Source organism: Micropterus salmoides, unplaced genomic scaffold (assembly GCF_014851395.1).
Source record: "Micropterus salmoides isolate LMB-PRFRI ecotype aquatic unplaced genomic scaffold, ASM1485139v1 Ms_hic_scaffold_15, whole genome shotgun sequence".
Classification (NCBI taxonomy): domain Eukaryota; kingdom Metazoa; phylum Chordata; class Actinopteri; order Centrarchiformes; family Centrarchidae; genus Micropterus; species Micropterus salmoides.
Window position 1 is genome coordinate 145853 of NW_024040596.1, and position 17046 is coordinate 162898.

Genomic DNA, 17046 nt, shown 5'->3' on the forward strand with positions numbered 1-17046 from the left:
CATGCAGGAATGTTGTCCTGAATGTTGTGGATAGTGAAAGATAGTGGTAATCAAGTGTTGATTTTATTGTACTGTATGTTGTACTTTATGTCCCGTTTATTAACAAAATAATTGTGTTGTTGTCTTTGTCTTTGTTTCTATGTTTTAGAGATATGTCTTATAGTAATGCACCCCTTGTTTTGTGTTCTAATGTGTTCTTCTTATATTTACAAAAATGGGAATGTTGGGAATGGAGAACTTTGGTCACAGACTGCAACTGTGACCATGAGGTAATGTAAATCTGGCTATTGTATTGTTCTCAATCTTTCAAAAATAAAGAATACCGCATACCTGACGGGCTCCAAGAGATTATATCACATAGAAGACTCAGAGAGGTCACACATAGCTGCTGTCACTCTGCGTTTTGTAAGACTGAAGTGTTGAGCCAATATGCCGGTGTTTCGCTGCGCGAGCCGGTGTTGATCTGCCTCTGAGTCGGGAACGTTGAAGTAACAGAGCCTGAACATGTCTGAGTGAAAAGCCACAGCCTGCATGCTGGTGTGTTTATTGCAGGATTTCTGTATGAAAGCGGTTGTGTTTCTGATTCTGCTCGCTCGTGAGTTCAAACGAGCACGTGTACGAGCGCACGCCTGGTAGCAATCTTAGAACCGCACCGCTAGTGGCCGCTGGAAACTCCATAATGAATACCCCTTTAAATAAAATAAAACCTGCTTAATTTACTTCCTGTACTTTCTGTGTTTACTTAAAGCTTTACTTCTGTACGTTTTGTGTTTCAGAAGCAGAAGCCTGGGTACCAAAAGGAGCTGCTGGGAATCCTAAAGGAACTGAGAAAAGAGCTGCCAGAAGAACATTTTAATCGTTTGTACAATTATTTATAATTAATGATTTGATCTAATTTCATTAGTTTGATTAATATATTCTTATAAATAGTGGTCTGGACCGCTAGTTATAAGAAGACGTCTTTATCTGTCTGTTCTCTCTGTAGACGCTGAACGTTTGGTGAAGGACTGCATCAACAAAAAACCCACTGACCCAAAGGATCTTTTACAGATCTTTAAATATATAAAAGCTCCACGGAAGAAATTTGACCAAGGTTATCATATATACATTCATATTTTTAATAACTTCAGGTTAGTAGGTTTTGTAAATGTATAAAAGTTAACGTGTTCATCTTTCAGCAAAGAACATTTCATCTTCATCATCAAGTTGGTGGTTTCCAGTCACAGTGAAAGTCTTCCCGATCACTACTGGAAAAACCTTTGGTGCTGATCAGACCATACTGGATCAACTGAAGACAGGTACAAACCTAACGATGGAGACTACAGACCTGATGGGATGTGACGTCATCATCGTCTTCTGTCCAATCACGTCTCATGTTGGATCAGATGTGGAGGCAGCCATGAGAGATGTTCCAGGTAAAGACTTGTTTTTAACTTGCAGCTTAAGTTCTAAACCTCGTCTCGTTCTTCTCTTGTGTTTTAAGTAGGGTAACGTTCTCCTGCGTGTTCTTCTTCTTTTCTTACCTTTGTCTTGTTCTTCTCTTTTGTGTGTCATCAGGTTTTAACCTACCTGTTGTTCTAGTGCTGATGCATCACACCGTACATGACGACTATTCTCCTGTTGACAGAAGATGGTCTGAACACTATCAGAACGTCGTGTTGGATGTTCACGTTCTCTTCCACGTGACTGTAAAGGGATTACTGATGTGTTCAAGAAACCATGAGGCAGTCCGACAGATACAAGAAGAGTTGAAGAAACACAGTAGAGCTGGATCCTGGTCCTGGTGGAGCATCAAGTAACAGCGTACACTTATTTTCACCTGTCAAGTCTCTTATTTTATCTTATGAATGATTTATTGCATAAGAAAACTACACAGAGTCAGTTTTATGAACAGTGATCACAGATGGAATCTATTGTAGTTACAGAAGTCTGAACCCTAAACCGTCTGAACTGTATGAAGGAGGTTCAGCATTTTGTAACGGTCAGTCACGTTGTCATGTGTGGAGTGACCTTTTATTGTGGCCAGCCTAAGGCTTTTTATTGTGGCCAGCCTAAGGCACACCTGTTCAATCCCCATGCTGTCTGATCAGCATCTTGATATGTCACACCTGTGAGGTGGATGGATTATCTCAGCAAAGGAGAAGTGCTCACTGACACAGATTTTGACAGATTTGTGAACAATATTGGAGAAAAACAGGCCTTTTGTGTACATAGAGAACGTCTTAGATCTTTGAGTTCAGCTCATGATGAATGGGGGTAAAAACAAAAAGGGTGGTGTTTATAATTTTGGTCAGTGTAGGAACAACCCCAGGTTTCTTTTCAGCACTGTAGCCAGGCTGACAGAGAGTCACAGCTCTATTGAGCCAAGTATTCCCATAGCTCTCAGTAGTTACGACTTCATGAGCTTCTTTAATGATAAAATTCTAACTATTAGAGACAAAATTCATCAAGACCTGCCCTCAACTGGCACCAACTTATCTCTTAACTCAGGAACCTTAGAAACAGCTGTAGAACCAGATACATGTTTAGACTGTTTTGCTTCCCTCAATCTTTACCAACTAACTTGTCTATGAAGATTCTCAGTCATCCAGGTCAAAGTTATCCAACAAAGGTTAAAATCAAGGGCAACTGGACTTGGTTGAAGATACTGGAAGACGTTTCGTCCCTCATCCAAAGGACTTCTTCAGTTCTGACTGACTGGCAGGGAAACTCAGCTATTTAACCTCAGTGGGGTCGTTGGCCCGGGTCATCGATACCGCTGGTTCGTTAGTGTTCCTTGTTGCTGTGACGACAGTCGTTACGGTCGTTAAGACTACCTGTGGCCAAGACTGAACGACCATCGTTGGTATCTTCACCTGAGGCCAAGACTGAACGACCATCGTTGGTATCTTCACCTGAGGCCAAGACTGAACGACCATCGTTGGTATCTTCACCTGAGGCCGAGACTGAACGACCATCGTTGGTATCTTCACCTGAGGCCAAGACTGAACGACCATCGTTGGTATCTTCACCTGAGGCCAAGACTGAACGACCATCGTTGGTATCTTCACCTGAGGCCAATAGGTTACGTTTGTTGAGTTTCCTGGGAAGTGATGAAAGGACAGCATTGTAAGTGGGGGATAAGTGGTGGCGTAGACCCCCTCCCCTGTTCAATGACGGCTTCTCCACCCTGGTGTAGATGCTTCCTTGACACCTCTTTCAAACCATCCATCTTCTCTGTCTAAAATGTGCACCTGGTGGTCCTCAAACGAGTGTCCTCTGTCCTTCAGATGTAAGTAGACTGCAGAGTCTTGACCTGAGGAGTTGGCCCTTCTGTGTTGAGCCATGCGTTTGTGTCGTGGTTGTTTAGTCTCCCCAATATACAGGTCTGTGCATTCCTCACTGCATTGGACCGCATACACTAGATTGCTTTTCTTGTGTTTGGGTGTGCGGTCTTTGGGGTGGACCAGCATCTGTCTTAGTGTGTTCTTGGGTTTAAAAAACACAGGGATGTTATGTTTGTTGAAAATCCTCCTGAGTTTCTCTGATACTCCAGACACGTATGGAATCACAATGTTGTTGCGTTTGACCTTCTTTTCCTCCCCTGTAGTTTTGTTCTTCTTGGATCTTGGGTCCATTTAGGGTCTCCACAGGCTGTAAGTGCCCCCTTCAGGTGGTTCTGTTCCTTCTCTCTGGCTTGGGCGCTTGTTGGTATGTTTTCCGCTCTGTGGTGCAGTGTTCTCATGACCCCTAGCTTGTGCTCCAGTGGGTGGTGGGAATCGAACAGTAGGTATTGGTCTGTGTGTGGGGGTTTTCTGTGTCCTCTTCAATGTGTACAGCGCAGTCACACACAAACGCATGGCTCAACACAGAAGGGCCAACTCCTCAGGTCAAGACTCTGCAGTCTACTTACATCTGAAGGACAGAGGACACTCGTTTGAGGACCACCAGGTGCACATTTTAGACAGAGAAGATGGATGGTTTGAAAGAGGTCTCAAGGAAGCATCTACACCAGGGTGGAGAAGCCGTCATTGAACAGGGGAGGGGGTCTACGCCACCACTTATCCCCCACTTACAATGCTGTCCTTTCATCACTTCCCAGGAAACTCAACAAACGTAACCTATTGGCCTCAGGTGAAGATACCAACGATGGTCGTTCAGTCTCGGCCACAGGTAGTCTTAACGACTGTAACGACTGTCGTCACAGCAACAAGGAACACTAACGAACCAGCGGTATCGATGACCCGGGCCAACGACCCCACTGAGGTTAAATAGCTGAGTTTCCCTGCCAGTCAGTCAGAACTGAAGAAGTCCTTTGGATGAGGGACGAAACGTCTTCCAGTATCTTCAACCAAGTCCAGCTGCCCTTGATTTTAACCTTTGTTGGATACCAACTAACTTCAATAATTTCTTCATCTAAACCATCAACCTGCCTCTTAGACCCCATCCCGACTAGGCTGCTTAAAGATGCTTAAAGATGTTTTACCCTTAGTCAGCACTTCTATACTAGATATGATCAATCTATCTTTATCAACAGGCTATGTACCACAGTACTTTAAAGTAGCTGTAATTAAACCTCTTCTGGGTTCAGGAGGCAGACACCATCTCCACATTTAAGAGTAGGCTTAAGACTTTCCTCTTTGATAAAGCTTATAGTTAGGGCTGGCTCAGGTGAGTCCTGAACCATCCCTTAGTTATGCTGCTATAGGCCTAGACTGCCGGGGGATTTCCCATGATGCACTGAGCTCCTCCCTGTCTTCATCCCTCTCTCTCCATCGCCAAACTACTTATAAATTACATAAGATCTGAGGCACAAATCACTTAAAATCAGTTAATCACATCACAAAGCCTTAACATACCAGGAGCTGAAACCAGAGAAGAGTCCCCTCAGCCAGCTGGTCCCGAGGCTCTCTGCAGTAACAAGTCCCCAACAGCCTCAGGACAGCAACGCCAACTGAAGCAGACCAAACCAAATTATCAGCAAGCAGAAAGAAAAATATATTGAATACTGGAAAGAAACGACCAAAACACAAAGTAAATCACAGTGTTATCTGACCCTAAAAAGACAATTCACACTGACAAATTACCTGAGTACAATAAAATGTAGACAACATACAGACTGAGTGAACACACAGGACAAGTAGAGACGCAGAGGACAGGTAGAGACTCAGGGGAGAGATAGAGACAGCAGACAGGTAGAGACAGATCTGGCCACCACAAGAGGAGAGACTCTGCTCCCAGTGTGACTCAGAGGACAGGTAGAGACGCAGAGGACAGGTGGAGACGCAGGGGACAGGTAGAGACTCAGAGGACAAGTAGAGACAGATCTGGCCACCACAAGAGGAGAGACTCTGCTCCCAGTGTGACTCAGAGGACAGGTAGAGACGCAGAGGGCAGGTGGAGACGCAGGGGACAGGGAGAGACTCAGAGGACAGGTAGAGACGCAAAGGACAGGTAGAGACTCAGAGGACAAGTAGAGACAGAGCTGGCTACCAAATGAGGAGAGACTCTGCTCCCAGTGTGACTCAGAGGACAGGTAGAGACGCAGAGGGCAGGTGGAGACGCAGGGGACAGGTAGAGACTCAGAGGACAGGTAGAGACGCAAAGGACAGGTAGAGACTCAGAGGACAAGTAGAGACAGAGCTGGCTACCAAATGAGGAGAGACTCTGCTCCAGTGTGACAGAGGACAGGTAGAGATGCAGAGGACAGATAGAGATTCAGAGGACAGGTAGAGACAGAGCTGGCTACCAAATGAGGAGAGACTCTGCTCCAGTGTGACAGAGGACAGGTAGAGATGCAGAGGACAGATAGAGATTCAGAGGACAGGTAGAGACGCAGAGGACAGGTAGAGACGCAGAGGACAGGTAGAGACTCAGAGGACAGATAGAGATTCAGAGGACAGGTAGAGACGCAGAGGACAGGTAGAGACAGAGCTGGCTACCAAATGAGGAGAGACTCTGCTCCGGTGTGACAGAGGACAGGTGGAGATGCAGAGGACAGATAGGGATTCAGAGGACAGGTAGAGACGCAAAGGACAGGTAGAGACAGAGCTGGCTACCACAAGAGGAGAGACTCTGCTCCAGTGTGACAGAGGACAGGTAGAGACTCAGAGGACAGATAGAGATTCAGAGGGCAGGTAGAGACGCAGAGGACAGGTAGAGACTCAGAGGACAGGTAGAGATGCAGAGGACAGATAGAGATTCAGAGGGCAGGTGGAGACTCAGAGGACAAGTAGAGACAGAGGACAGGTAGAGACGCAGAGGACAGGTGGAGACAGAGGACAGGTAGAGATGCAGAGGACAGATAGAGATTCAGAGGGCAGGTGGAGACTCAGAGGACAAGTAGAGACAGAGCTGGCTACCACAAGAGGAGAGACTCTGCTCCAGTGTGACAGAGGACAGGTAGAGACTCAGAGGACAGGTAGAGACTCAGAGGACAGGTAGAGACGCAGAGGACAGATAGAGATTCAGAGGGCAGGTAGAGACTCAGAGGACAGGTAGAGACGCAGAGGACAGATAGAGATTCAGAGGGCAGATAGAGATTCAGAGGGCAGGTGGAGACGCAGAGGACAAGTAGAGACAGAGGACAGGTAGAGACTCAGAGGACAGGTAGAGACAGAGCTGGCTACCAAATGAGGAGAGACTCTGCTCCAGTGTGACAGAGGACAGGTGGAGATGCAGAGGACAGATAGAGATTCAGAGGACAGGTAGAGACTCAGAGGACAGGTAGAGACGCAGAGGACAGATAGAGATTCAGAGGGCAGATAGAGATTCAGAGGGCAGGTGGAGACGCAGAGGACAGATAGAGATTCAGAGGACAGGTGGAGACGCAGAGGACAAGTAGAGACAGAGGACAGGTAGAGACTCAGAGGACAAGTAGAGACAGAGCTGGCTACCACAAGAGGAGAGACTCTGCTCCAGTGTGACAGAGGACAGGTAGAGATGCAGAGGACAGGTAGAGATTCAGAGGACAGGTAGAGACGCAAAGGACAGGTAGAGACTCAGAGGACAAGTAGAGACAGAGGACAGGTAGAGACGCAGAGGGCAGGTGGAGACAGAGGACAGGTAGAGATGCAGAGGACAGATAGAGATTCAGAGGGCAGGTGGAGACTCAGAGGACAAGTAGAGACAGAGCTGGCTACCAAATGAGGAGAGACTCTGCTCCAGTGTGACTCAGAGGACAGGTAGAGACTCAGAGGACAGGTAGAGACTCAGAGGACAGGTAGAGACAGAGCTGGCTACCACAAGAGGAGAGACTCTACTCCCAGTGTGACTCAGAGGACAGGTAGAGACGCAAAGGACAGGTAGAGACTCAGAGGACAGGTAGAGACGCAGAGGGCAGGTGGAGACTCAGGGGACAGGTAGAGACTCAGAGGACAGGTAGAGACGCAAAGGACAGGTAGAGACTCAGAGGACAAGTAGAGACAGAGCTGGCTACCAAATGAGGAGAGACTCTACTCCCAGTGTGACTCAGAGGACAGGTAGAGACGCAGAGGGCAGGTAGAGACTCAGGGGACAGGTAGAGACGCAAAGGACAGGTAGAGACTCAGAGGACAAGTAGAGACGCAGAGGACAGATAGAGATTCAGAGGGCAGATAGAGATTCAGAGGACAGGTAGAGACGCAGAGGACAGGTAGAGACAGAGCTGGCTACCAAATGAGGAGAGACTCTGCTCCGGTGTGACAGAGGACAGGTGGAGATGCAGAGGACAGATAGGGATTCAGAGGACAGGTAGAGACGCAAAGGACAGGTAGAGACAGAGCTGGCTACCACAAGAGGAGAGACTCTGCTCCAGTGTGACAGAGGACAGGTAGAGACTCAGAGGACAGGTAGAGATTCAGAGGACAGATAGAGATTCAGAGGGCAGGTGGAGACGCAGAGGACAAGTAGAGACAGAGGACAGGTAGAGACGCAGAGGGCAGGTGGAGACAGAGGACAGGTAGAGATGCAGAGGACAGATAGAGATTCAGAGGGCAGGTGGAGACTCAGAGGACAAGTAGAGACAGAGGACAGGTAGAGACGCAGAGGGCAGGTGGAGACAGAGGACAGGTAGAGATGCAGAGGACAGATAGAGATTCAGAGGGCAGGTGGAGACTCAGAGGACAAGTAGAGACAGAGCTGGCTACCACAAGAGGAGAGACTCTGCTCCAGTGTGACAGAGGACAGGTAGAGACTCAGAGGACAGGTAGAGACTCAGAGGACAGGTAGAGACGCAGAGGACAGATAGAGATTCAGAGGGCAGGTAGAGACTCGGAGGACAGGTAGAGACGCAGAGGACAGATAGAGATTCAGAGGGCAGATAGAGATTCAGAGGGCAGGTGGAGACGCAGAGGACAAGTAGAGACAGAGGACGGGTAGAGACTCAGAGGACAGGTAGAGACAGAGCTGGCTACCAAATGAGGAGAGACTCTGCTCCAGTGTGACAGAGGACAGGTGGAGATGCAGAGGACAGATAGAGATTCAGAGGACAGGTAGAGACTCAGAGGACAGGTAGAGACGCAGAGGACAGATAGAGATTCAGAGGGCAGATAGAGATTCAGAGGGCAGGTGGAGACGCAGAGGACAGATAGAGATTCAGAGGACAGGTGGAGACGCAGAGGACAAGTAGAGACAGAGGACAGGTAGAGACTCAGAGGACAAGTAGAGACAGAGCTGGCTACCACAAGAGGAGAGACTCTGCTCCAGTGTGACAGAGGACAGGTAGAGATGCAGAGGACAGATAGAGATTCAGAGGGCAGGTGGAGACTCAGAGGACAAGTAGAGACAGAGCTGGCTACCAAATGAGGAGAGACTCTGCTCCAGTGTGACTCAGAGGACAGGTAGAGACTCAGAGGACAGGTAGAGACTCAGAGGACAGGTAGAGACAGAGCTGGCTACCACAAGAGGAGAGACTCTACTCCCAGTGTGACTCAGAGGACAGGTAGAGACGCAAAGGACAGGTAGAGACTCAGAGGACAGGTAGAGACGCAGAGGGCAGGTGGAGACTCAGGGGACAGGTAGAGACTCAGAGGACAGGTAGAGACGCAAAGGACAGGTAGAGACTCAGAGGACAAGTAGAGACAGAGCTGGCTACCAAATGAGGAGAGACTCTACTCCCAGTGTGACTCAGAGGACAGGTAGAGACGCAGAGGGCAGGTAGAGACTCAGGGGACAGGTAGAGACGCAAAGGACAGGTAGAGACTCAGAGGACAAGTAGAGACGCAGAGGACAGATAGAGATTCAGAGGGCAGATAGAGATTCAGAGGACAGGTAGAGACGCAGAGGACAGGTAGAGACAGAGCTGGCTACCAAATGAGGAGAGACTCTGCTCCGGTGTGACAGAGGACAGGTGGAGATGCAGAGGACAGATAGGGATTCAGAGGACAGGTAGAGACGCAAAGGACAGGTAGAGACAGAGCTGGCTACCACAAGAGGAGAGACTCTGCTCCAGTGTGACAGAGGACAGGTAGAGACTCAGAGGACAGGTAGAGATTCAGAGGACAGATAGAGATTCAGAGGGCAGGTGGAGACGCAGAGGACAAGTAGAGACAGAGGACAGGTAGAGACGCAGAGGGCAGGTGGAGACAGAGGACAGGTAGAGATGCAGAGGACAGATAGAGATTCAGAGGGCAGGTGGAGACTCAGAGGACAAGTAGAGACAGAGGACAGGTAGAGACGCAGAGGGCAGGTGGAGACAGAGGACAGGTAGAGATGCAGAGGACAGATAGAGATTCAGAGGGCAGGTGGAGACTCAGAGGACAAGTAGAGACAGAGCTGGCTACCACAAGAGGAGAGACTCTGCTCCAGTGTGACAGAGGACAGGTAGAGACTCAGAGGACAGGTAGAGACTCAGAGGACAGGTAGAGACGCAGAGGACAGATAGAGATTCAGAGGGCAGGTAGAGACTCGGAGGACAGGTAGAGACGCAGAGGACAGATAGAGATTCAGAGGGCAGATAGAGATTCAGAGGGCAGGTGGAGACGCAGAGGACAAGTAGAGACAGAGGACGGGTAGAGACTCAGAGGACAGGTAGAGACAGAGCTGGCTACCAAATGAGGAGAGACTCTGCTCCAGTGTGACAGAGGACAGGTGGAGATGCAGAGGACAGATAGAGATTCAGAGGACAGGTAGAGACTCAGAGGACAGGTAGAGACGCAGAGGACAGATAGAGATTCAGAGGGCAGATAGAGATTCAGAGGGCAGGTGGAGACGCAGAGGACAGATAGAGATTCAGAGGACAGGTGGAGACGCAGAGGACAAGTAGAGACAGAGGACAGGTAGAGACTCAGAGGACAAGTAGAGACAGAGCTGGCTACCACAAGAGGAGAGACTCTGCTCCAGTGTGACAGAGGACAGGTAGAGATGCAGAGGACAGATAGAGATTCAGAGGACAGGTAGGGACGCAAAGGACAGGTAGAGACTCAGAGGACAAGTAGAGACAGAGGACAGGTAGAGACGCAGAGGGCAGGTGGAGACAGAGGACAGGTAGAGATGCAGAGGACAGATAGAGATTCAGAGGGCAGGTGGAGACTCAGAGGACAAGTAGAGACAGAGGACAGGTAGAGACTCAGAGGACAGGTAGAGACAGAGCTGGCTACCAAATGAGGAGAGACTCTGCTCCAGTGTGACAGAGGACAGGTAGAGATGCAGAGGACAGATAGAGATTCAGAGGACAGGTAGAGACGCAGAGGACAGGTAGAGACGCAGAGGACAGATAGAGATTCAGAGGGCAGATAGAGATTCAGAGGGCAGGTGGAGACGCAGAGGACAGATAGAGATTCAGAGGACAGGTGGAGACGCAGAGGACAAGTAGAGACAGAGGACAGGTAGAGACTCAGAGGACAAGTAGAGACAGAGCTGGCTACCAAATGAGGAGAGACTCTGCTCCAGTGTGACAGAGGACAGGTAGAGACTCAGGGGACAGGTAGAGACTCAGAGGACAGGTAGAGACGCAGAGGACAGGTAGAGACTCAGAGGACAAGTAGAGACAGAGGACAGGTAGAGACGCAGAGGGCAGGTGGAGACAGAGGACAGGTAGAGATGCAGAGGACAGATAGAGATTCAGAGGGCAGGTGGAGACTCAGAGGACAAGTAGAGACAGAGCTGGCTACCAAATGAGGAGAGACTCTGCTCCAGTGTGACAGAGGACAGGTAGAGACTCAGAGGACAGGTAGAGACTCAGAGGACAGGTAGAGACAGAGCTGGCTACCACAAGAGGAGAGACTCTGCTCCAGTGTGACAGAGGACAGGTAGAGATGCAGAGGACAGATAGAGATTCAGAGGACAGGTAGAGACGCAAAGGACAGGTAGAGACTCAGAGGACAAGTAGAGACAGAGGACAGGTAGAGACGCAGAGGGCAGGTGGAGACAGAGGACAGGTAGAGATGCAGAGGACAGATAGAGATTCAGAGGGCAGGTGGAGACTCAGAGGACAAGTAGAGACAGAGCTGGCTACCACAAGAGGAGAGACTCTGCTCCAGTGTGACAGAGGACAGGTGGAGATGCAGAGGACAGATAGAGATTCAGAGGGCAGGTGGAGACTCAGAGGACAAGTAGAGACAGAGCTGGCTACCAAATGAGGAGAGACTCTGCTCCAGTGTGACAGAGGACAGGTAGAGACTCAGGGGACAGGTAGAGACTCAGAGGACAGGTAGAGACACAGCTGGCTACCAAATGAGGAGAGACTCTGCTCCAGTGTGACAGAGGACAGGTAGAGATGCAGAGGACAGATAGAGATTCAGAGGACAGGTAGAGACGCAGAGGACAAGTAGAGACAGAGGACAGGTAGAGACGCAGAGGACAAGTAGAGACAGAGCTGGCTACCACAAGAGGAGAGACTCTGCTCCAGTGTGACAGAGGACAGGTAGAGACGCAGAGGACAAGTAGAGACAGAGGACAGGTAGAGACGCAGAGGGCAGGTGGAGACGCAGAGGACAAGTAGAGACAGAGGACAGGTAGAGACTCAGAGGACAGGTAGAGATGCAGAGGACAGGTAGAGATGCAGAGGACAGATAGAGATTCAGAGGGCAGGTGGAGACGCAGAGGACAAGTAGAGACAGAGGACAGGTAGAGACGCAGAGGGCAGGTGGAGACGCAGAGGACAAGTAGAGACAGAGGACAGGTAGAGATGCAGAGGACAGATAGAGATTCAGAGGGCAGGTGGAGACGCAGAGGACAAGTAGAGACAGAGGACAGGTAGAGATGCAGAGGACAGATAGAGACTCAGAGGACAGGTGGAGACGCAGAGGACAAGTAGAGACAGAGGACAGGTAGAGACTCAGAGGGCAGGTGGAGACGCAGAGGACAAGTAGAGACTCAGAGGACAGGTAGAGATGCAGAGGACAGATAGAGATTCAGAGGGCAGGTGGAGACGCAGAGGACAAGTAGAGACAGAGGACAGGGTTGAGGCAGTTATTGCAAGAGAGGGTTCTGCCACCAAATATTAAATGTTATTAACTTTAAGATTATTTGTTCCTTTACTTTAGCTCACCTCAGAATGCTGTGGTCTAATAGCTGTTTAACATCTAGATGTGAATAGCAGGAAATAAAAGCTGAAATTCTGAACTCTTGTCTCATCTTTTGATCTTAAACCCAAATGTCTTCAGTGAACAACAGAAACAAAGGAAGAGGCCTCACCGCTCCAATACTTTTGGAGGGAACTGTGTATGTGTGAGGTTTACTGATGTTGAGACCAATAAAATATATCTGTTAAAGTCCAGTTTAATCTCTTTACACAGAGACAAAGATACTCTCCAGTATGTGAAGGACTACAAGCCTCAAAACGACAACATCAACCATCTCCGGATTCTCCTGTACGGGCCCGTCGGAGCTGGAAGGTCCAGCTTCATCAGCTCTGTCAGCAGCGTCCTACGAGGCAGAATATGTATTGATGCTGAGGCCAGTGCTACCACCTCTGACAGAAGTCACACCAGAAGAGTACGAAAACAAAAATCTGCCCAATGAAAATATTGTGTGCTGATAAAATGTACAAACATAGCAGTATATAATACGCAATACTATTGCATTAAATATTCTTATTTTGTTCCCTCCACTTTAGTGATTTTTAACCTCGAGTTACTGAATTTGAATCTGACGTCTGCAGATGATTCACTGGCACTAAAACAAGGTTTTTCTCTGTTACAGTATCAAACTCATCAGATCAGAACAGGAAAACCAAAGACATATTATCCTTTCGTCTTCAATGACATCATGGGTCTGGAGAACGCGACTGGCTGTGGTGTTCATCCTGAAGACATCATACTGGCCATGAAAGGACACATGAAGGAGGGATACAGGGTACAGCTGTCACATTAATACACTTTATAAAAACACAGTGAAGGAAACATGACGCTGTTTCCTGTGAACACAATGAGGAAACGTTAATAAATATACGACACATTGTAAAATGCTGATACTGAATCTTTCAGTAAAATGTTTTCTCTTTGTTTGTTTCCATCAAAACATCAACTCAGTATCTCAAATTCATTATGATATCCAGCAGCTAGAACCCATCATTGTATAATGACCAGTATAAATTTAGCTGCAAGCGTCGATTAAAGGGTTCAAACCTTTATTCTACGTTGCAATTTCAAAATAGTTTCACACACAAAGTTTAACATTGTAGTGAAACACATTCTGTGGGTTTTGTAATAATGGGACAATCACATTTATAGTCTATTAGGCCACACCCATTTCTCACATTTGTAGCGCCCCCTAGTGGTCTATTTGAATGAAACTTTCAGTGTGTCTGTGGGGTCCTTATGTGAACATATCCTGAAGGTTTTGTGATGATTGGAGAATTTATATAACCCCTTTTCCACTGCACCAGCTCGACTCGCCTTTGTTTGGTTTTCCACTGTGCAAAAGGTTCCAGCTGAGGGATACTAAAATGTGTCGTGAAAACACCACAGACTGCTGATTGGCCAGAGAGAATATATATCATTGCTGCACCAGACAGAGGCCAGCAACAGAAAGTTTTATATTTTACAGTTTTCGTATGGAATTTCATCACTAAATCCACTTCTGAGAGGTTTTGAGGTGAGAAATCAGCTGTGTAGATTTCAAATATTGACAGTTTTAGAGAAGTGATGCCGGAACAAAAATGTGCTTGAATATTGTCAGAGTTGAGGAGCTCCGCAGGTGGCGGCCAAGTCGAGGCGAGATGAGCTGGTACTGGTGATGGAAAAGGGCATATCTGATTTATAGTCTATTTTGTGTGATGCCACGCCCCTCTCAGGCGCCCCTCCTGTGATCCTGTTAGCTCTAGGTCAGATTATTTCTGACTTGCGTCTGGTGCCAAAATTTAATGAGCATGATCCTGATATGTTTTTCATTTTGTTTGAACGCGTGGTGGAGGCAAGGTGCTGGGCAGATTCAAGCAAGGTGCTTTTGCTTCATTGTGTCCTCATTGGAAAGGCGCAGGAGGCTTATTTGGCTATTTGAAGTGAGGCTAATCTGGATTATGAGAGACACAAAGCAATCCCAGTCCCGGCTATTCTCATCTGTGACACCACGATGGTGGAACGAGCTACCACATGCCATCAGAGCAGGGGCGTCCCTCTCTGACTTCAAGAAGCTCTTGAAAACTCATCTCTTCCCGAGAACACTTCCTCTTATAACACCTCTAACTCCTAACCTCTAACATGCACTTCCTGTGCTCTTCTTCTTCTATCCCCTACAATGATCTTGTATTGACTGCACTGTTTGTTAACTCTTACTTCCTTCCCCAGGTATTTACCCCATTGATGTGATATGTACTATGAGCTCTTACTAGTATGTATTGTCAGTTGTAGATCTGTAGTTGATGCTCTGTTGATGCTTTTGTGTTGTTCCTCAAATGTAAGTCGCTTTGGATAAAATCGTCTGCCACATGAGTAAATGTAAAATCAGCAGTGTTGAAATCTGAGGCATATCGACACAAGTTCCGAAATTGGTTCAAGGGGGATAAACAGAGAAATGTGGAATTTGTCCGTGATTTAACCTCTCATTTTCAGCGTTGGTGCACAGCGGTGGAGGTTGTTAACTTTGACAATCTTTGTGAACTTTGTGAGCAGTTTAAACACTCTATATGGAAATCTGTTGCAGTACAGTATATTAGTGCAGCAGTTAGGGGAGGCTGAACTGGCCGATGATTTCGCGCTGAAGCATAAAGGGAATATTGGGAATGCGTGTTCTGGAGTGGGGTGGAAAGGTGCATACAACAACCCTGTTAATTCTCACAGCCGTGTAAGTATTGTCAGATCATCTCCCTCCCATGAGCCTGCAGGTGATGGGCGGTCGGGGTTGTGTAATTACTGCCCCTTGTTAAATCAACAGAGAAAGATAATTTGTCCTTTCATGCTCCAGTAATGTGGTGTTCTACTGTTGCTGTGAGTACGCTGTCAGTTGGGGACTCAAGTGTATGCCCGGTGTTACCCCAACTATCAGTTCCGGATTTGAACCATTCATCACCGATGCTATGGTGTCATTAATCGGCAGTGACAGGCGTGTTCCAATTAAGATGTTGCGTGACACAGCGGCTAAACATGCTGCCCTTTTCCACAGAGACGGAGCCTGGGGATCTTGTCCTGATGACCGGGATGGAAATGGGTTTGATTCCGTTGCCGCATCATAAACTAGTGCTGGACTGTAATCTGGTGCAGGGAGTTGTGGCTGTCGGGGTGTGTCCCGCGTTGCCAATTGATGATGTACATATGATTTTGGGCAATGACCTAGCTGGCGGTGTGGGCAAGCGAATCACCTGAAGTTGTTTCCCAGCCGGTACAATGTGGAGTGCGAGATGGAAGTGGTTTACCCAGATGTTTTTCCAGGTTGCTCAATGGCAGGTGCACAGAGTTATAAATTATCTGCTCCTGATGATGCTGGTGAATGGTTGGTCCAATTACCTGAACTTCCTCCCTCTGTTTCAAAGGAGGATTGGGTGACTAGCCAGAAAGCTGATTCATCTCTTTCTGTACTTTGGGATGAGGTTTTGTCTGCTGAAGTGGTTAAGGATGTAGCCCAGGGTTATTTTGTTCAGGAGGACTTGCTGGTGCGTAAGTGGGCACCCTGTCTTGGTGATTCTGTCGGTGAGACAATTTTTCAGGTAGTGGAGCCAAGTGGTTATCGTGATGTTTTGTTGCAATATGCACATGACATCTGGGAATAAGGAAAACGTGCGACCTTGTCCTACGTTATTTCTTTTGGCCTCGGCTGAAACGTGATGTTGTGAGGTATGTTAAATCGTGCCACATATGTCAACTCACTGGCAAACTCAATCAGGTAATCATGCCTTCTCCCCTGAGTCTCGTCCCAGCCATAACCCTAACCCATACATGTTAACTATAATATGTCAAGCTACAGGTTATCCTGCTGCATTTCCCCTACGTTGTGTTTCAGTGAAGCAAGTAGTCAGGGCTTTAACTCAGTTTATCTCTATTTTTGGGATCCCACGTGTGATTCTAACAGGCCAGCGTTCTAACTTGACTTCCCATATGTTCAAATAGATCCTGCAGCAGGTGGGGGTTAAGCATAACCGTGAATCCGCGTACCATGCACAGAACCCTTCCATCAAACGTTGAAGTCCATGCTACGTGCATATGGTATGGAGATGGGGAAGGACTGGGAGGAGGGATTGCCCTGGTTCTTGTTGGCCGCTAGAGAGGTAGTCCAGGAGTATACGGGTTTCAGCCCTAACGATTTGGGTTCCAGGAATTCATTGTGGGGTGCTTTATCTGTCCTTTGGGATGGGTTTGTTGAGAGGGGCCACCTAAAAACTTAGTGGACTACATGAATGGTTTTCTTCGTCAGCGCCTTTATGTAGCTGTGGAAACTTGGTTGCTGCAACTGTGAACAGACTGTATGATCACAAGGCAGCGCGCCGTGGGTTTAGCCCAGGGGACCAGGTGTTGGCTTTAGTACCACTTCAGGTTTCACCATTTCAGGCAAGGTTTGCCCTGTGGGGTCAGGAGTGGGTGTGGCCTATCTCTCTCTCTTCCTTGTAGAGGAAGAACTGTTTGTGGTAACTGGAGGAACCTGGGCCCAGTGCCCTTGAGTGTAGGCTGTAAATCTGTCTTCTCATTCTGCAGGAGGGGGAGAGAGAGGGGGAGA

General features: G+C 48.0%; 1 protein-coding gene across 2 annotated transcripts in view; it reads left to right on the top strand.

Moving 5' to 3' along the window:
* Nucleotides 1-17046, top strand: part of LOC119903735 (interferon-induced protein 44-like) — a 153519-nt gene that overhangs the window by 17307 nt on the left and 119166 nt on the right. For both annotated transcript variants that reach the window (XM_038719954.1, XM_038719953.1), the window contains 6 exons: nucleotides 777-858; nucleotides 986-1093; nucleotides 1179-1415; nucleotides 1558-1795; nucleotides 12696-12894; nucleotides 13102-13254. In XM_038719954.1, coding sequence (XP_038575882.1) covers nucleotides 777-858; nucleotides 986-1093; nucleotides 1179-1415; nucleotides 1558-1795; nucleotides 12696-12894; nucleotides 13102-13254 — 1017 coding nt within the window. The remainder of the gene's footprint in view (nucleotides 1-776; nucleotides 859-985; nucleotides 1094-1178; nucleotides 1416-1557; nucleotides 1796-12695; nucleotides 12895-13101; nucleotides 13255-17046) is intronic.